General features: G+C 33.2%; 1 protein-coding gene across 5 annotated transcripts; it reads left to right on the plus strand.

The window, feature by feature from the left end:
* The first annotated feature begins 1,345 nt into the window (after positions 1-1,345).
* On the plus strand, positions 1,346-15,951 carry LOC110624721 (histone deacetylase 15). Of its 5 annotated transcripts, none has more exons than XR_006349980.1 (19): positions 1,346-1,687; positions 2,014-2,154; positions 5,210-5,488; positions 5,598-5,771; positions 5,939-6,053; positions 7,078-7,154; positions 7,573-7,648; positions 7,801-7,865; positions 8,204-8,259; positions 9,583-9,706; positions 9,820-9,945; positions 10,040-10,090; positions 11,489-11,557; positions 13,836-13,944; positions 14,514-14,618; positions 14,838-14,920; positions 15,025-15,070; positions 15,358-15,529; positions 15,653-15,951. XR_006349980.1 is itself a non-coding variant. In XM_043954040.1 (19 exons), exons 3-19 carry the CDS (start codon positions 5,252-5,254, stop codon positions 15,775-15,777), a joined length of 1,824 nt encoding a protein of 607 aa, XP_043809975.1. In that variant the 5' UTR covers positions 1,346-1,687; positions 2,014-2,154; positions 5,210-5,251; the 3' UTR covers positions 15,778-15,951. The 5 variants fall into 5 exon arrangements, 3 of the variants coding, with proteins under 3 accessions (XP_043809975.1, XP_043809976.1, XP_043809979.1); XM_043954040.1 differs by having other exon boundaries at positions 14,824-14,920; XM_043954041.1 differs by having other exon boundaries at positions 14,514-14,593.
* The last annotated feature ends 277 nt before the right edge of the window (positions 15,952-16,228 follow it).

Here is a 16,228-nt window from a genome sequence, read left to right on the forward strand (position 1 = left end):
AAACCGAATCGATTTTGATTAAAAATTAAATCAAACTGAATTAGTCTGATTCAGTTCAATTAGATTCGATTTAAATTTTTAATAATTTTTTTTTATATTTTACATTTTATTTTTAATATTTTAAAATTTAATTAAAATATTTTAACTTAGATTTAATATCTTTATATTATTAAAAATAATATACTATTATCACGAATCGGTTCAGTTTGATTTTTTTAATTTTTTATTAAAATTAAAAATTAATCTAAATTGAAATAAATAAAAAAATTAAATTAAAATTTTAAATTAATTTAATTCGATTAATTTTTTTAATTTAAACTAAATACGATTCAACCTATTCGTTAACCTCCAAAATTTGCACGTATTTGCAGATATTTGAAGACCCAGCAACAAATATTCCTACAAATCTAACGATTACCATGAACATTCAATCACTGCGAACAATCATAATAGACGTCCAGCAATAAACCCAATTACGAAAAATACGATAATTAGATGAGGGAAGAATAAATTTTTAGGATTATTTTGGGAATTTCTAAGTTAGATTAAATTTTATTAAATATCTAATCAAATATTTATGTTTTATTGATAAAAATATTATTTTTAAATAATAAAAATAACATTTTATTATATATTAAATAATCCGAATTTAATTGAAAATATTGAAGATTTATTTGACTTAAAAATAAATCGCACTTATTTGAAATCTACTAAAAAGTTTATGGGCATATTTAGGGTTTTTATTATTTTATAAAATCACAAATTCCCTCCAACAAAATTGATAAATCTTTTAAAATTAATTTTTATTTATTTTAATCAATGTGATAGAAAAAATTATTAATTAATTTTAAAACGATTAAATATTTTATATTTTTTTATTTTTATAATATAAAAAATTATTAATTAATTATTTAATTTTATAAAAATATTTATTAATTAATTCATATATATTAAATATTTTAATTTTTTCGGTTACACTTAATTACTAAAATTAATAAAGATAAATTTTAAAATTTTAATATATTTTAATATATTTTAAAAATTGTTTTATTTCTATCTCATTTTTTATTTTTTTAATTATTTTAAAATAATAATCATATATAAATTAATTATTATAATTTTATTTAATTATTTTATTTTAAAGAAATCTTTTAAAATATTTTTCAGTATTTAATAAATTTTAATATATTTAAAATAAATATAATTAAAAAAATAATAAATTTTTTTAATTTTTTAATATAAATAAAAAAATAAAATGAATAAAAATTATGAAATTGATGATTAATTAATCAATGAATTTTGAATTAAATAGAAAATTTTCCATTTTATAACGGATATTGTTGAAGTTTCCTGCCAAACAGAGCCTAAGGAGTCTATGTGCGAAGCCACTCTTCAACGAACGGAGAAAGGAAGTAAAAAGCACAAAGATTTTGGGAGGGAGGGAAACTCTCTCTCTCTCTTCTGAAACAGTCTTCGTCCTTTCCAATGTACTAGCAGCAGCAGAACCGAAGCTATTCTACTACCACTACCGAAAAATACTGCTAAAGCAATTTTTCCTTTTTCTTTTTCTTTTTTTTATTTTTTTAGTTTCAAGATTATCTGCTCAATCTATTTACAGTGAGATTTTCTTCACCATAAACAATCAACCAGGAGAAACGTCCGAGATCTTCAATCGAACGCTGTTCAGGTACTTCTTTTCTGAGGAACTGTTTGGGTACTTTTATTTTTTGGGTTTCAGATTCCGGAATCCAAATCGTGAAATTTGTTATTTCGTGTGGAACTGTTATTTTATTTTATTTTATTATTTTTCTAGGCGATGATGTTAGGGTTTTGATTTAATCTTTATTAGGGTTTGACTTTTTTTTTTTTTTTGGTTTGGGGGAGGGGGGGAGAATAGATCTTGTTTAGGGTTTTTCTTTTTAGGCGTTAAATTTTACTTTTTTAGAATGAAAAAGGTTTGGTTCTTATGTTAGAGCAAATGCTTACATTAGCTTTGATACGGTACTGCAACAGTAGAAAGGAGATTGAAGGTGAAGAATGTGTTTTTAGTTAAATGCTGGTGGCAATCAAGGTCTTCTTCCTTGGTACAGTTGGAGAGCTGTTACAATCAGTTATGGATTTTGAGACTGATATGGAGATTAGTTATCACATAAGGTTTTGTTTTGTTTCCTGTACCTTATTCTTTTGAAAAAAAATTATTTTCTTTTATGTACACGCACACACACACGTATGCACATACATTTGTATGGCTTTGGGGGTAGGGTTGGTGGAGAGAGAAGTTCTTGAAGGCAAATGAAGGGAATGCAAGTTCAGATTTAGGATGAGTTTGTTCATGGTTTTTTGTGTATGCATTTTCTGAAAAGTAACTTATTTTCCCATGTTTTGTTGCAAGAGAATGAACTAAGTTAGGAACTAACCGAACCTAATCAAACTGAAAATGTTTGGTCTGGACCATCAGTTTCAGTTCCAGCAATCAAAATCTTTTAGGAAACCCATTCATCTTATCAAATGAACAGAGATTGGAAAAACCCCATCCTTAGATCCATCCACTCCATCCAAATAAAGTGATCAGCACATTCAGATTTGTAGAACTATTCCACCTAATTGTTCAAACTAAAATCTAACAAATTCAATAAAATGGATCAACAAAATTAATTTCATCCAAATAAAACAGATTAACTTAATCAATATCAACCTTCAAAGTAATATCCAATAAATTCAATAATCAAAAATCAATCAAATGATTTCAATACTCAAATTCTCCTAAGCAAAAAAGCAACAACAATTAACACTCAAGCTCAGCAAAGAAAACATAAAGAAGAGGAAGAAGATATGGATTTCTTCTCTCATCTCATCACATCGTTTGGACCTTGGTTCATTTGGAGAAGCAACAACAGTCAACAACTCAACTCCTCTAGTTCAATCCATTGCAGATTTGTATCAAAACACACTAGCAATCACTGATTAGGCATAGTCAAAGAACCTCGAAGAAATAGTGGAGGCTGGAGGCAACAAATGAGAGGAGGGTCTGAAGATGCACTGCAACAATCAGAGTAGATATGTAGGCTATGGCTACCCTCTTGAGCTTGAAATAGTAGGCGTTGCTTGTGGGAGAGGGCATGAAGCCAAGCAAAGAAATGGGAGAAGAGAATTGGATATGGGACTAAGGTTGGGAAAGGGTGTAGAAGAATGAGGTGTGGACTGGCTATAGACAATAGGTTGTATGTGGGAAGACTGGGGCTTGGCTTTATATGAAGTTTCAAGTGAGGTGGCCCAATTTCAGTCGGCTTGATTTTTTATGGAGTTTCTGTCACAAACAAAAGAAAAAAGAGCCGAACCAAAAATAGAATTTTCTTAAACAGAATCAAATATATTAATCTGAAAGTTGAATTGATTGAACTGAATTGGTTTAGTTCAGGTTTTTGTTTAAACTAAAATATAATCAGCCCTACTTTAGATACACAAGAAAATGTAACTTCAGTTCAACTTATAATGCTATATAAATATTTGAATTTTTGAACTATGAAACTTCAATTTTTTATTACTGAATATGAGAAATAAATACATATGATGGTAAATTATGGCAGCCACCATGATTCCTCTGGTCAAGAATGACCACCAATTGATGGTTGCAGACAAATGGTTATTCATTTAGGTTATGCAAGGACAACTAAGGGTGTGCAAGAAAATATATTTTTTTAGATACCGAACTGGAGAAAAGCTAATAAAACTGAAATAAATCGGTTTGGTTCATTGGTTTCTTCTTATTTCAAAAATCAAATAGAAACAAATTTCTTTAGTCCCAAATTCAAAATCTATGAGCAATCTCAGTCCCAAACTCAATATCTATGAGCAATCTCAAGTAACAACATCAACTCATCATCGTGAAGTGAACACAATAGATATGAGGTAAACTTAAAAAAGCAAAACCAAAAAGAGGAAGAAACAACATCTAAGACATATCACATATGACAAAGCCACAATTAACAAACATAACAACAAAAACAATCCCTGCAAAATCCAAGCATCCAATTTGCCAAGCAAACATAAATAGAGGCTGAAGGAGAAAGGATTTGGTCCATAGTAGGTGGCTGTTTGTGAGCATCAAAATGGGCTTGCATCTCGTGAACATCAAAACTTATCTCGTTCATCTTGTAAGCCAAACTCCTAGTAGCCAAAGACCTCGCTAATGCATATCTACTTATGAATGTACGATCCCTAAATTGGGTCAATGTCATGAGTGCTTGGTGTGAGGGGAGAGGCGTAAAGCTGATGGAGATGGAGGTGGTTGCAAGGAGAAGAAAATGGTGAAGTTAAGGGGCCTGGTCACAAATGTTGTGTTGAGCCAGTAAGGAGACAAGAGGAGTCATAGTGGCAAAAAACAACTTTTTGAGCACAAGAGGTAGTTGAAGAACTATGTTAGTGAAAGAATAACTTCATAAGAAGAATAAGAAGAAGAGAAGACGGCTGCAGAAGTAGTGAAGAAGTTATTCTTTCACTAACTAAGGTAAATGGATATGGACTCAAAGCCGATCCATGATGTAAACCCATTGCTATAAGAAACTCATCGATATCCCGTCTCATTGTTCTTACACTTGTAACTCCCCCCTCACATATGATATGTCCTGTAAAATATTTTCTGTTAACCAATTATTTGAGTACATGTAACACTAGAAGATGCAAAAAAAAAATTGATAGAAAATACTTTTCTTGAAACAAATGAAGCCTTAATGAAAAATGGGTGTGAGGTTAATGGATACCAACTGCCATTAACCTTCTCTAATTCCAACAAGGTTAGAATGCTAAACTCCGTTTACATTCCCCCTTAACTTCCTCAAATCCACAATGTTTCAGAGTATAAATGAAGAAAATGGAGAAGAAATTATTAGTTATTGTTTACAGGCTAGCTTAGTTTGGAGAGAATGAAACCCACTGATAGCTTTTATTTCTGAATACATACATGTTATTTTGTCTTATTTTCTTTCTGCACATGATTACTTTCTTACCTGACTAACCATTCTTTTCATTTTCTGTATCTGTTGTACTGCAGTTTAGATGTTTTAATTTTAGATGCTTACTTCATCCAGTTTTTAGGTTTATCCTGATTTTCTGCAGTATTTAGCGTTAATTGTATGTAGTTGCTCTTATTTAATGTATTTTTCTATCAATTTTTTCATACTTTGCCATATTGTTGTGATTTTAATGGAAGGTGGTTGTGGAAGAAAGTCTTTATGCAAAATCTGAAGGCAACATGGTTTTTGAAGCAAATCGTCTGGTGAATGGGGATTCAGAGATGAGTTTTCAAAAACAAAGACGTGGAATTTCACGTAATGGCATTTCTGGAAAACATAAAAACCTTGGTTCTAATGGAACTGGTGCTAGTTGTAGTAATGATGAAATCTCTGGTGATGAAGATATTCTGACAGTACATGCCAGAGACGTGGATGACAATATGGATGTGGAGATATCACCTGATGTTGTTGTATCAGTAAGTAGAATGTGCCACATTGATGTCTTAACACGTTCAAGGAATATGTCCTGGGACAGTAACTATTAACTTCCGTTATATCCCAATTTGTAATGTGACTTTATCACAGAGAAAGACAAGGCAGAGAGAAATGACTTTTCAAGATATGTACAACAACCAAGACTTGTTTGATGACGATGACGATGACAGCGATTGGGAGCCTTTACAAAAGCGGATAGATGTCATGAAGTGGTTCTGTACCAACTGCACGATGGTTAATCTCAATGATGTTGTCCACTGTGAAGTATGTTTAAATGTTGCTTTGCATTTTTGGATGTTAGTTTCAATAGCCTGACACTTTTTGTTACTTTGGTGGTTCATTATGTAATTGTTGCTTGTAAATCTGTATGTTGCCACTCAGTTCTGTGATGTGATGTATCAGAGTGATTTTGTGCAATCTCTTCTATGCAGATATGTGGTGAACATAAAGAATCTGGTATTTTGAGACATGGATTTTTTGCGTCGCCTTTTTCACAAGATGCAGGTTCTCCTGAGGTTGAGACAGAAGTGAAGGGGAGAAACAAAGGTGGTTATCATGCTTGTCCAATTGGAATGAAGAATTTATTTTGCTAAGATATTGTCTGCATGGGAAACTTTTTTGTGGCCTATGCAATGCCACTAAGAATAACCAATAGCATAGTTAAATGGTTGCCTCATCTTCATTCAAATCAACATTTCATGTTAAAAGCATCAATATTTGTACTATTCCCTCGATAAAAGTTAACAAAGTGAGGCTATTGAGGGGTTAGGTTCTGGCCTACAAGCAATTTCTCTAATCTTGATTTAGTTGGACAAGTAAAGACCTGCTGTGTAATATCTTAGTGATTCAAATATGTGCAGACCTTATCTGAATGTTAGGTTGCACATTTTGTTCTATGGCAGCTTTGAATTGAAACTGAGCTTTTATCTAACTTCAAGTTTTATTAACCATTAAATGCGTAGATCCAATTTTTTTCAGCTGCCTATATCCTTTATTATTTTCAAAGAACCCGGTTAATTTTCTCTTCAGATTCTTAGAAAGGCATTGTTTTAACCTCCTAATTTGTTTGTTTCAAAAAAGAAAAAAAATCTTATTTTGTTGAATTGCTTTCTGGGATGAATGTATATCTGTTATTGCCCAGTTCCTTGAACTTTTACGGACTCTGAAGCTCCTTAGCACTTACTTGCTTTAGTTAATTTTAGTTTAACTTTGGAGATTCTTATTGGTGTTTATGTTAGTTGGACCATGTGTCAAATATGACTAATTACACATGTTTAGCAGACTTCTCTGCAGTTTCTTGGCATGAAAAGGAATATTTTGTTCCCTTTTTAATCTATGAGTAGACATTCTTGCTGAAAAGGTAGTCTTTCTAAGGTACAGTAGGATGAATTGATAATGATCTTAAAAAGGTCTCCATTTTTTACAATATACCAGTTGCATTAAAATATGTGGAAGGAAATAATACTTATTCTAAGCTGATGCTGCTGAGATAGCCTATTATGCCTGGAGATCGTTTTGTTGTACACTAACATGCCATCAACCGTAATTTTCTTTCCCTTTTTTTTGATAGACACACGTGTAAAGCATTCATCTTCAAACAGTTGCACAGCAGTTGGTTTTGATGAAAGAATGTTGCTACATTCAGAAGTATGGTGCTTTTCTTTTACTTATTTTGTTCAGATTTTTTGTTAAGCCTGATTCTTGCAGATGGTCTTCTTTAGCTTTCTCTATTTTGTGTTTGTGTGTGTGCATATGTGTTTTTCCCCCTTTTCAACACGTGCATTTTCTTTCTATTCAATTTGAGTATTAAAAGGAAGGAATTTGAAATTTTAGGGTTATTTCTGTGTATTTGGATAATCTCAACATAGTTATGGATACCTTCATGAAAAATTGGAAAAACAGTGCATGATTTAAGGATGGAAGGATTTTTACATAAACTTAATACTTTGATGGAGATTGCTCCTTTGGTCATTGATGTTTGTGTTGAGGAAATTGTTGGGATTTTCTTTGCTAGTTGTTAATGTAATTTGGTTGCTTTGCTTTGGTGATTGCTATGTTAAAGTAGGTTGAAATGAAGTCACATCCGCATCCAGAAAGACCTGATCGCCTGCGAGCTATAGCTGCTAGCCTTGCCACTGCTGGTATTTACTTTCCCCATGCCTGCCCTCAAAGATTGTTTTGAATACATGTTTTCTCCTTTTGCACCAACTTATTGTCAAGTCATTTATTCATGTCTAACAATTTTGCCTCTTATGCCTATGATCAGCTTGATGATAACTGTGAATTTGTGCAGGTATATTTCCTGGAAGATGCTACCCAATCCCTGCGAGAGAAATTACCCAACAAGAACTTCAGATGGTGAGTGGTCATATTTTGTTTGGAATATTATATGATCTATTTGCAATTTTACACTTGCATGTTAACCTCTGTATTGTTTCAGAGGTTCTAAAAGTTTATAATTCATAATTGCATCAACAGGTGTGCTCATAACAATATTCTTTGTTGTGAAATGTCTAAAGTAATATCCTTGAACTGATTTTCTGGAGTACCTTATCCCTTTCTTTTTTGCCGGGTTGTGGTGCTTCCTTGTTCTAGTTGCTTGATCTACTGATTTGTCCTTTTCTCTGATAAAGAAAAGATATTTTGATGTCATGAAATGATTTTGTGCTTTTGATAAGTAATTTTAATATCTCTAGGTTCATTCCTTGGAGCATGTTCAGGCTGTAGAACTTACAAGCCATATTTTCTCTAGGTACGTCGATGTTTTTTTTCATCTCTCTAAATATCTCTAAAGAGGCATTTGTGCATTTCAGTCGCATGCTAAATGAATTGCAGGAATGCAAAGATAGAAGGGATTTTGTTGGGAGTATGAATAGGCAAATTAAACCAAGCCAAGATGAATAACAGACTTGTTTTTGCTGGCTCGAAGTCATATAAGTTTTGCTCTTCAAGCTTAGCTAGGATTTTGAGAAGCTCACTGACTTCAGTTCAATATAAAGCTTGGGGTTTTTACAAATTATGTATCACCAAAACAGCTACGCGCATACAATTTTTCTGGGTCAAACCTTGTTTTGTTGAAATATTTGTGCTTCTTAAACTTGGTTCAGTAATAAAGGGAGCCTTGATAATGGGATTTATTTTATTTCTGTACTGAGTATTCAGGCTCAAACTAAGTGGCTAATGAGATGGAGCTTATTTGCATATATAGATCACATATATCAAAAATAAAGTAAACAATGAAAACCCATTTTACGTAATAGAAAAAAATGGCATATCATGTAATAGAAGATTGGTAGTTGCAGAGAATGCCTTTTCATTGTGGAGAAACATAGAGGTGTCTGCTGTCTATGTCTAGAGTTCTTTTGTATCTGGTTCTCTCTTTATTTGAGTCTATTTTTAATGTGAAGATAATACTTTTTGGTGTAGGTAAGGTGCGAGTATGCAAGTAATTGTAACCAGGAACTATGTGGGTTTAGTTTTGGTGTTTGATATAGCTTGTATAGAGTGAAAGGTGCCTTTGGTCCTTTAGGACCCCATATCGGTTGTGGATGGGTGTATATGGACTTATATACAACTAAGGAGTCTTGTCGAAATTGCCATGGTTTTGACTTAGACCCAATGATTGCAGTTTTTGTGTGAGTTTTATCTTTGGACAAAAAAAGGCAACAAGCTGAGGGGAGAGTTAGTGTGTGATGTGGCACAGGCCTTTGGGTTGAGGTCCCTTCAGGGGCGTGTCCTATGGGCTGGTCCTTCGGGATCCTACATCAATGTGGATGAGTGTGCGTATGTACTTATATATCACCAAGTAGTCTTGTCAAAATTGTCATGGTTTTATCTTGAATCCAGTCGTTGCAATCCGTTTGTGTGAGTTTTATCTTTCGACCAAAAAAAAGGTGCCTTTGAAGGGGTTGAGATGCTGACTCGTTGAAAAATGAGTTTTTTAGGATGTAGATGTCTTCTTCTGAGGAAGTATTTTATGGCTAGGAGTTTATATACAGGACACAGCATGCTCTTTTTTCCTTATGGATATTGATCACACAATGCTTCATTCTTGATTTTTTGTTTTGATGGGCAGTTACTTCACTCCTGACACTTATGCTAATGAGCATTCAGCATGTGCTGCTAGGCTTGCAGCAGGTCTGTGTGCTGATCTTGCTTCAGCAATTTTTTCTGGATGTGCCAAAAATGGTTTTGCCCTGGTATGGAGGTTCTAATGTTATTTAGATTATTTAACTATTATCAAGGTAGTTCAAGGTCTATCCGGATTTTTCTTTTGTTTGTTTTTAAATATTGTTCACTGTTCTTGAATCAGGTTCGACCTCCTGGTCATCATGCTGGTATAAAACAAGCAATGGGATTCTGCCTCCACAATAATGCAGCAGTTGCTGCATTAGCTGCTCAGGCTGCTGGTGCCAAGAAGGTGCTAATAGTTGACTGGGTAATGTCCTGTTTACTGTGATTCTCATTTTTGGCTGTTTATTCCATGTCTCGTGCTTGTGATAAGTAAACTTATTCCCTTATGCTTATTGTAGGATGTTCATCATGGAAATGGCACTCAAGAAATATTTGAGCAGAACAAGTCGGTGAGTTCACAACAAAGTTTTGTGTGTGCATCGTCCATTGAAACACTAGTGATGAAATGTTAGAGGTGAAATAGTATTGGCCTTTTTCACTTCTATGACTGAATTGGATATAGAATAAGTTAATTCTAGGGTTATACATCATACAAATAAATTTTCAAAAGTTTGTCATTGGATCACATACTGAAGAGTTTCAAAATATTCAGCTAGAAAGTTCCTTCTTGGTTTTAAATCGCGGTCATGGCCATGATTGTGGTCGCGAGTAATGGAAATATGCATGTAACAGTCAAAATGTAACGATAATGGCCTGGCACTATACAATTTTTTCAGAACAATTTGTAAAGTTCATAAATGAAGTAATATCGATAGATATAAGTCAAAATAATGTACATAACTATATAATAGACAAATACTTTAAATATCGACTATATAACTTAAATCAATCATCAATTCATCATTATAACAAATTAATGGAATGAAATTAAGTAATACCCTTCAAATCAATTACAACAACATAGGTTTTGTTAATAAAAAAATATTTTTTGACTTTTTTAAACCTTAAATCTATACCTTAATTTTTATTTATACTAACATTGATATTAAATTTATAACTTGTTCCAAATATTGAATTACAATTAGCATTAACAAATAACTAATAAAACTTACGCTTAAAATTTTATATAAGTTATCTTATAGTTATAATTAATTTAATAAAATAAATTTTTGAAATATAGTTTAAAATAAGAAAAAAATCACACTATCTTATATATCAGTTGAGTTCAACTAATAGATTAAAATGCAATTTTAACTCAAAACTAACATCAAAATGATTTTTAATCAATAAAAACACAAAAAAAAAAAAATGCAAAGAAGTAAATTGTAAAAATAAAAGCAAAAAGTAGAAAAATAAACTCAGCTTTTAGACGAAAGACATTAAGAAATGGAGTAGTTTGCGATGGATCTAAGCTTATAAGACAAAAATGTAGGAAAAAGTAATTTGTGAAAAAAAGAAAAAGAGATTTTCAAAGAAAAGAGCTCTGGAACTATTAGAATACATTTTGTTTAGCATGTAAATAAAAGAATTAAATTATTGGTAACAGCCATTGCTGTTATTGTCATGTAACGGCCATTACGCGTGCAAATCAGGGGGAGCTGTAAATAACGGGTAATGGGTAATGGCCCCCCATTTCCTGTTACATAATGGCCCTTACAGTATTTAATGGCCATTATTTAGAACCATATTAGTAATGCAGATTATTATATGACTAAACATACTTTAAGCATTCCAAGCATGCTCTTGGCCTAGTCAGTCTTTGATCTCAAATGGTTTTGCATTTCTTTACATAAATACTTTCTTTTTTAAGTTCAGTTTCTGTTTTGATGAGGTTGATATACTTATAGGTTTTGTACATATCCTTGCATAGACACGAGGGAGGAAAGTTTTATCCTGGTACTGGAGCAGTTGACGAGGTACATTGACTTTTTTTCCCCTCTTATCTAGATATGGTGGATTGCTGCTCCTGTTTAGATGTGTAAATTATTTTTGCATTTTCTCTGGATATGTAGTCTAAAAGTTAGTATTTGGCTGTCTTTGTGCTATCCTTCTTTTAAGCCTGTTTGAGAGCATGGCCATACTTTCTGAGATACTGAGTTCATGAATGTTTGGTTTAGCATTTCATGTACTTATAACTAAAGTTCTTGTCCATAGTATGTTCCATATTTTACCTTTTTGCAAACATGATAACTGATTCTGGATGTGATATTCTATTTGTATTTTAGCTATAGCTAAACGTATGGCTATTGCAATGGGAAGAAAATAGTGGAAATCTGATTTTGTGCAATTTGAGACAATCTATGTCACTGTTTCATAAAATACAAAATAATACCTCCCCTTAAGTTGATCTCATACTTCTTTCAACTTATTATTTAAGATACCAAATTACCAATAGTTGAGGAAGCTGTTCCAATTTAGCAAGTTTGGAGACATTAGAGTAGAGGAATGCATTTTCCAGATCATCATGCATAGAAAAGAGGCTAAGTAAGTTAGTTATAGATCTGCCAAGAAAGCCTTTTGGAGGGAGGGAGGGAGGGATGACTATTCTGTTGGCTGTAATTGTGAGATCGATTGTAGTTAATCAGACAAATTCTTTAGACTGTTTTACATAACAAATAACACATACTTCATTGATTCTTCTGCCATGGGATGTGGAAATTGACACAGCATTCAAAATTGGTGTTAAATCATAAGCAGTACAGTGGGTTGTTTTGAATTCCTGGCCTTAGCAAGCTAAAAACATATATTGAAGGGAGCAACATTTTAGAATTTAGACAATTTACAGGCATTAATGAAAAGAATCCATGTTGTGTTGCACTCCTCCACTCCATAGCCCCTGGATGTGCACCAGTGAGGCGACATTTCATCGCTGTTGTTGCTAGGATTCATTTGTTTGTCTTAGTAACCTGACCTTGGTAGGTCCAGCATTCTACAGGCAAAAACCACAGAGTTACTGAAAATGTGGAAGGATACAGGAGGTGAAATCTGGATGTCAATTTTTGAAGTCTTTAGACCATGGTAGGGGCCATCAGGTGAAATTTGTGATATTTTCCCTGAATGGTATGATGATAGAACAAAGTGATTTATAATGAGAGAGGCACCTAAGTTGATGATCCTAAAATAGTTTGACTTCTGAGTTAAGAAATTGCAGAGTAGCTTTCACTATCTTGATCAGGGCTATGCCATGTATATGTTTGATGAACTGAGCCTCCTCTCAGGACCATATGGAAATTGTAATTTCTCCCTGATGAACTTGATACTTGGTAATCTATTCTTCATGAAATGGAAGCAACATGCCTAAGATGGGAAATGATAACATGTGACACCGATGTTGGTTAACCAATTTATAAGTTCCACCTGCAAGTGCATATATAATATATCTTAAATATGCTTGTGCTTGCTTGTTCATATGGATGAAATAGATATAACTTTAGGTGTCTTTTAATGCTGTAAATTATGTAACTGTATGCTTCAGGTTAATGACTAAAAAATCCATAACTGTACATGTTCTTTCATTTGCAGGCTTTTAAATTAGCAAAAGGCAATAAAGATAACTAAAAGTAATAATTGCACTATGTCAAAATTTTATTCTTTCTATGCTATACACTAATGATGTCATGCTAGCAAACTAAAATTTGCTCGAATATGCTCTCTCTCTCGTGCAGTGCTAATCTTGATCTCCAGTTACTTTAAACTATTAAAAGAATGAGTGAGAAAAAATTAGTATCAAGTTAAAATTATTAAAATATAGAAGGAATTATTTTGTAGAGCATATTAATTAACTGGACTTTTGTCCTAGCTTATTTAGATTGTTTATTTAATTATATTAAATAAATATAATTAAATTAATAAACATTTCATGTCAATGAGGCAGAGGATAAAATGTAAAGGATGGTTGCCATTGTTATCAATGTAAAAGTTCATGGCTACTATTGATAATTTTTAAATGGCCACAATTGAATAAATGTATATGGTTTTGATTTACATCTCTTGGTCTCTCTCTTTTTCTTTTCTTTTAACTGTGTTTAAATCTGGTTTTACATTCCTGCAAAATTGTTGAAGCATTGTCAAGTGTAAATATCAATAGATGTTCTGATTAACTTTTTGCATGTGGCTGTTATTGGGAAGAATGTGTGTAGATGACTTCTCAAGTTTTTTTTTTTTTTTTTGATATTCATTTATTTACTTTTGCAGATTGGTACCAATGGTGCAGCAGGATATTGTGTAAATATTCCATGGAGTCGTGGAGGGATTGGCGATAACGATTACATTTTTGCATTTCAGCATGTTGTGCTACCTATAGGTTAATATCTCACGTTGTTCTTGCATCCACTATCATTTTGGCGAGAATGGTGTGGCAGTATGCAGTATTTGTTTTGTAACATGAAGATCTTTGAGTTAACCACGTATCAACATGAAATATTGAAGGTCTGTATGTCAATGTGGGTGAGGGGTGGTAACTGCTTATTGTCATAGCTCATCATGGTACAGGGAATATGTTGTATTTCTAAGATTTACCGAAGGCATTGCATGCTATCAATATGTTTTGTTGAAAGCTGCTGGTAGGTGCTGAAGTCCCCATCATTATTTTGGATTTATTATTGTTATGTTCTTTTTCTTCTTCTCCTCTTCTCTTCCTTGCAACGTTTAGTTTTTAATATTAATGTCAGTGTTGTGTGATATTTGCTATTGGCATGGTCTTCAACTTGAACTAGTAGTTGCTACTGTTTTGGAATTAGGATAAAGTGACTGAAATGGGAGAGAGTTTTAAAATGCTTTTCACAAATTTCGAACAGTTTATCTTTACCAGTCTCTAAGTTCTCTTTTGACGTTTCACTATGATCTCATGGTGTTTGAACCATATTGTTGCAGCTGCTGAATTTGCACCTGATTTCACCATCATTTCTGCTGGATTTGATGCAGCAAGGGGTGATCCTTTGGGCTGCTGTGATGTAAGGACTTACCCCTTTACCCTAAGTAATTTTTTACACTCTCATATTGTATCATTTAATAAGGTTGCTATTGCCATATCTTTTTAATTGTTTCCGTAGTCTTCTCTTGTCAAATTGTCCAATGACCTTAATTATTTAATTTGAGCAGTTTGGCTGTATATGCCAATGCAGCTTTTTGGAATTTCTTTTACATAATTTTAATGCGTGCGCCTGCCGTTACATTACCTTAGCAATGTTGTTGCAGGTAACTCCTGCTGGCTATGCACAGATGACTCATATGTTGTATACACTCAGCGGGGGAAAGTTGCTTGTAATTCTTGAGGGCGGGTTTGTTCTCTTTCTCTTTTGGCCCTTTTATTCTTATCAATTTATTCCTTTTTTCTTTTAATCTCTGGTTGTGCCCACACTTATAATACAGCTGTTTGTTGCAGCTATAATCTACGCTCTATATCATCATCTGCTACTGCAGTGATTAAGGTGAATCCTTGTATATCTGAAATACGCACTCATTATACTTGTCACTTGAGAATATTACTAATGGGCAATAGATAATAGTGCTGGTCTGATTATTCTCCAAGTCTAAGTCATATGCATATTACAAGGTTAGAATTGTCTTCACTTGTCTTGGCTTGATGGTTGTGGAGTTATTGAGAATCCTTATGTGCTAGTGTCTCAGTTGTGCAAAAATTAGCACCATTCTTTTTCGTAGACTTTCTGTTGTCTAATTCTTCCTGGCCTGGTTTTTGCCAAAAAAAAAACAAAAGGTATTGCTGGGTGAAAGCACTGGATTTGAATTAGGCAACACAGTCCCTTCTAAAGCTGGCCTGCAAACTGTTCTCGAAGTGGTGAAGATTCAGATGCAGATTTGGTCTTCTCTGAAGTCCATTTTTGCAAAATTGCAGTTGAAATGGGAAGAATACTGTTCTGAGAATAAAAGTGAGAAGTTCCCAGTCCTTTTCTCAAACGTTTCTCAAGTGGTTGATGGTTTAAATTTAGGCTTATCTTTCTTCTCTTGGGTGCTTTGAATGAAAATTAATCTTTTGTGGCCTTTTCCTGCAGAAGAACAGATTAAAAAGAGACGGAGGACTGAAGCACCAATATGGTGGAAATGGGGGAGAAAGAGCTTGTTGTATCATTTACTTAGCGGGAATCTTCGTGTAAAAAGATCAACAGCGGCTGACTAGATGAATCGTCTCCTTGTTCGTTCCTTTCTTTGCCCTTCACTTATGTGAAATTTTGTTTTAGTAGTGACTTGTTCAAGATACTGCCGTCTAACTGCTACTACGACGTTCTTTGTTTCTTTGAAAAACAAATCAAAAGTTTTATTGATTTTGAGTATTAATTTACCCTTTGAAGTCTGTAGAGTTTGCCATTATTCATTAACTTGTCTCTGTTTTTAATGATTGTTGATCTGCCCTTTCTTCATGCAGAACATCAGCTAGCTGAAACATTTCCCTTCCTTTTTCTGTCTCCCAAAATTTGGCAGATTCTCTTTTCCATTTCTGGACTTCAGCTCTGCCTAGCAGTGTCTAGCAAATTCACCTGAGACTTATCTTCTTCAACCGCAAGATGCAAAACCCACTACGCTCACCTTCTCCTCTGGCTTCTTTCAGGATCACAACCACCTCATCCTTT

Source organism: Manihot esculenta, chromosome 1, assembly GCF_001659605.2.
Source record: "Manihot esculenta cultivar AM560-2 chromosome 1, M.esculenta_v8, whole genome shotgun sequence".
NCBI lineage: Eukaryota > Viridiplantae > Streptophyta > Magnoliopsida > Malpighiales > Euphorbiaceae > Manihot > Manihot esculenta.

Coding starts and splice junctions, on each gene's coding strand:
- LOC110624721 (XM_043954040.1), top strand. CDS start 5,252: ATGGTTTTTGAAGCAAATCGTCTGGTGAATGGGGATTCAGAGATGAGT. Junction 5,772..5,938: donor ATGATGTTGTCCACTGTGAA/GTATGTTTAAAT, acceptor TCTTCTATGCAG/ATATGTGGTGAACATAAAGA. Junction 14,921..15,024: donor CTTGTAATTCTTGAGGGCGG/GTTTGTTCTCTT, acceptor TGTTTGTTGCAG/CTATAATCTACGCTCTATAT.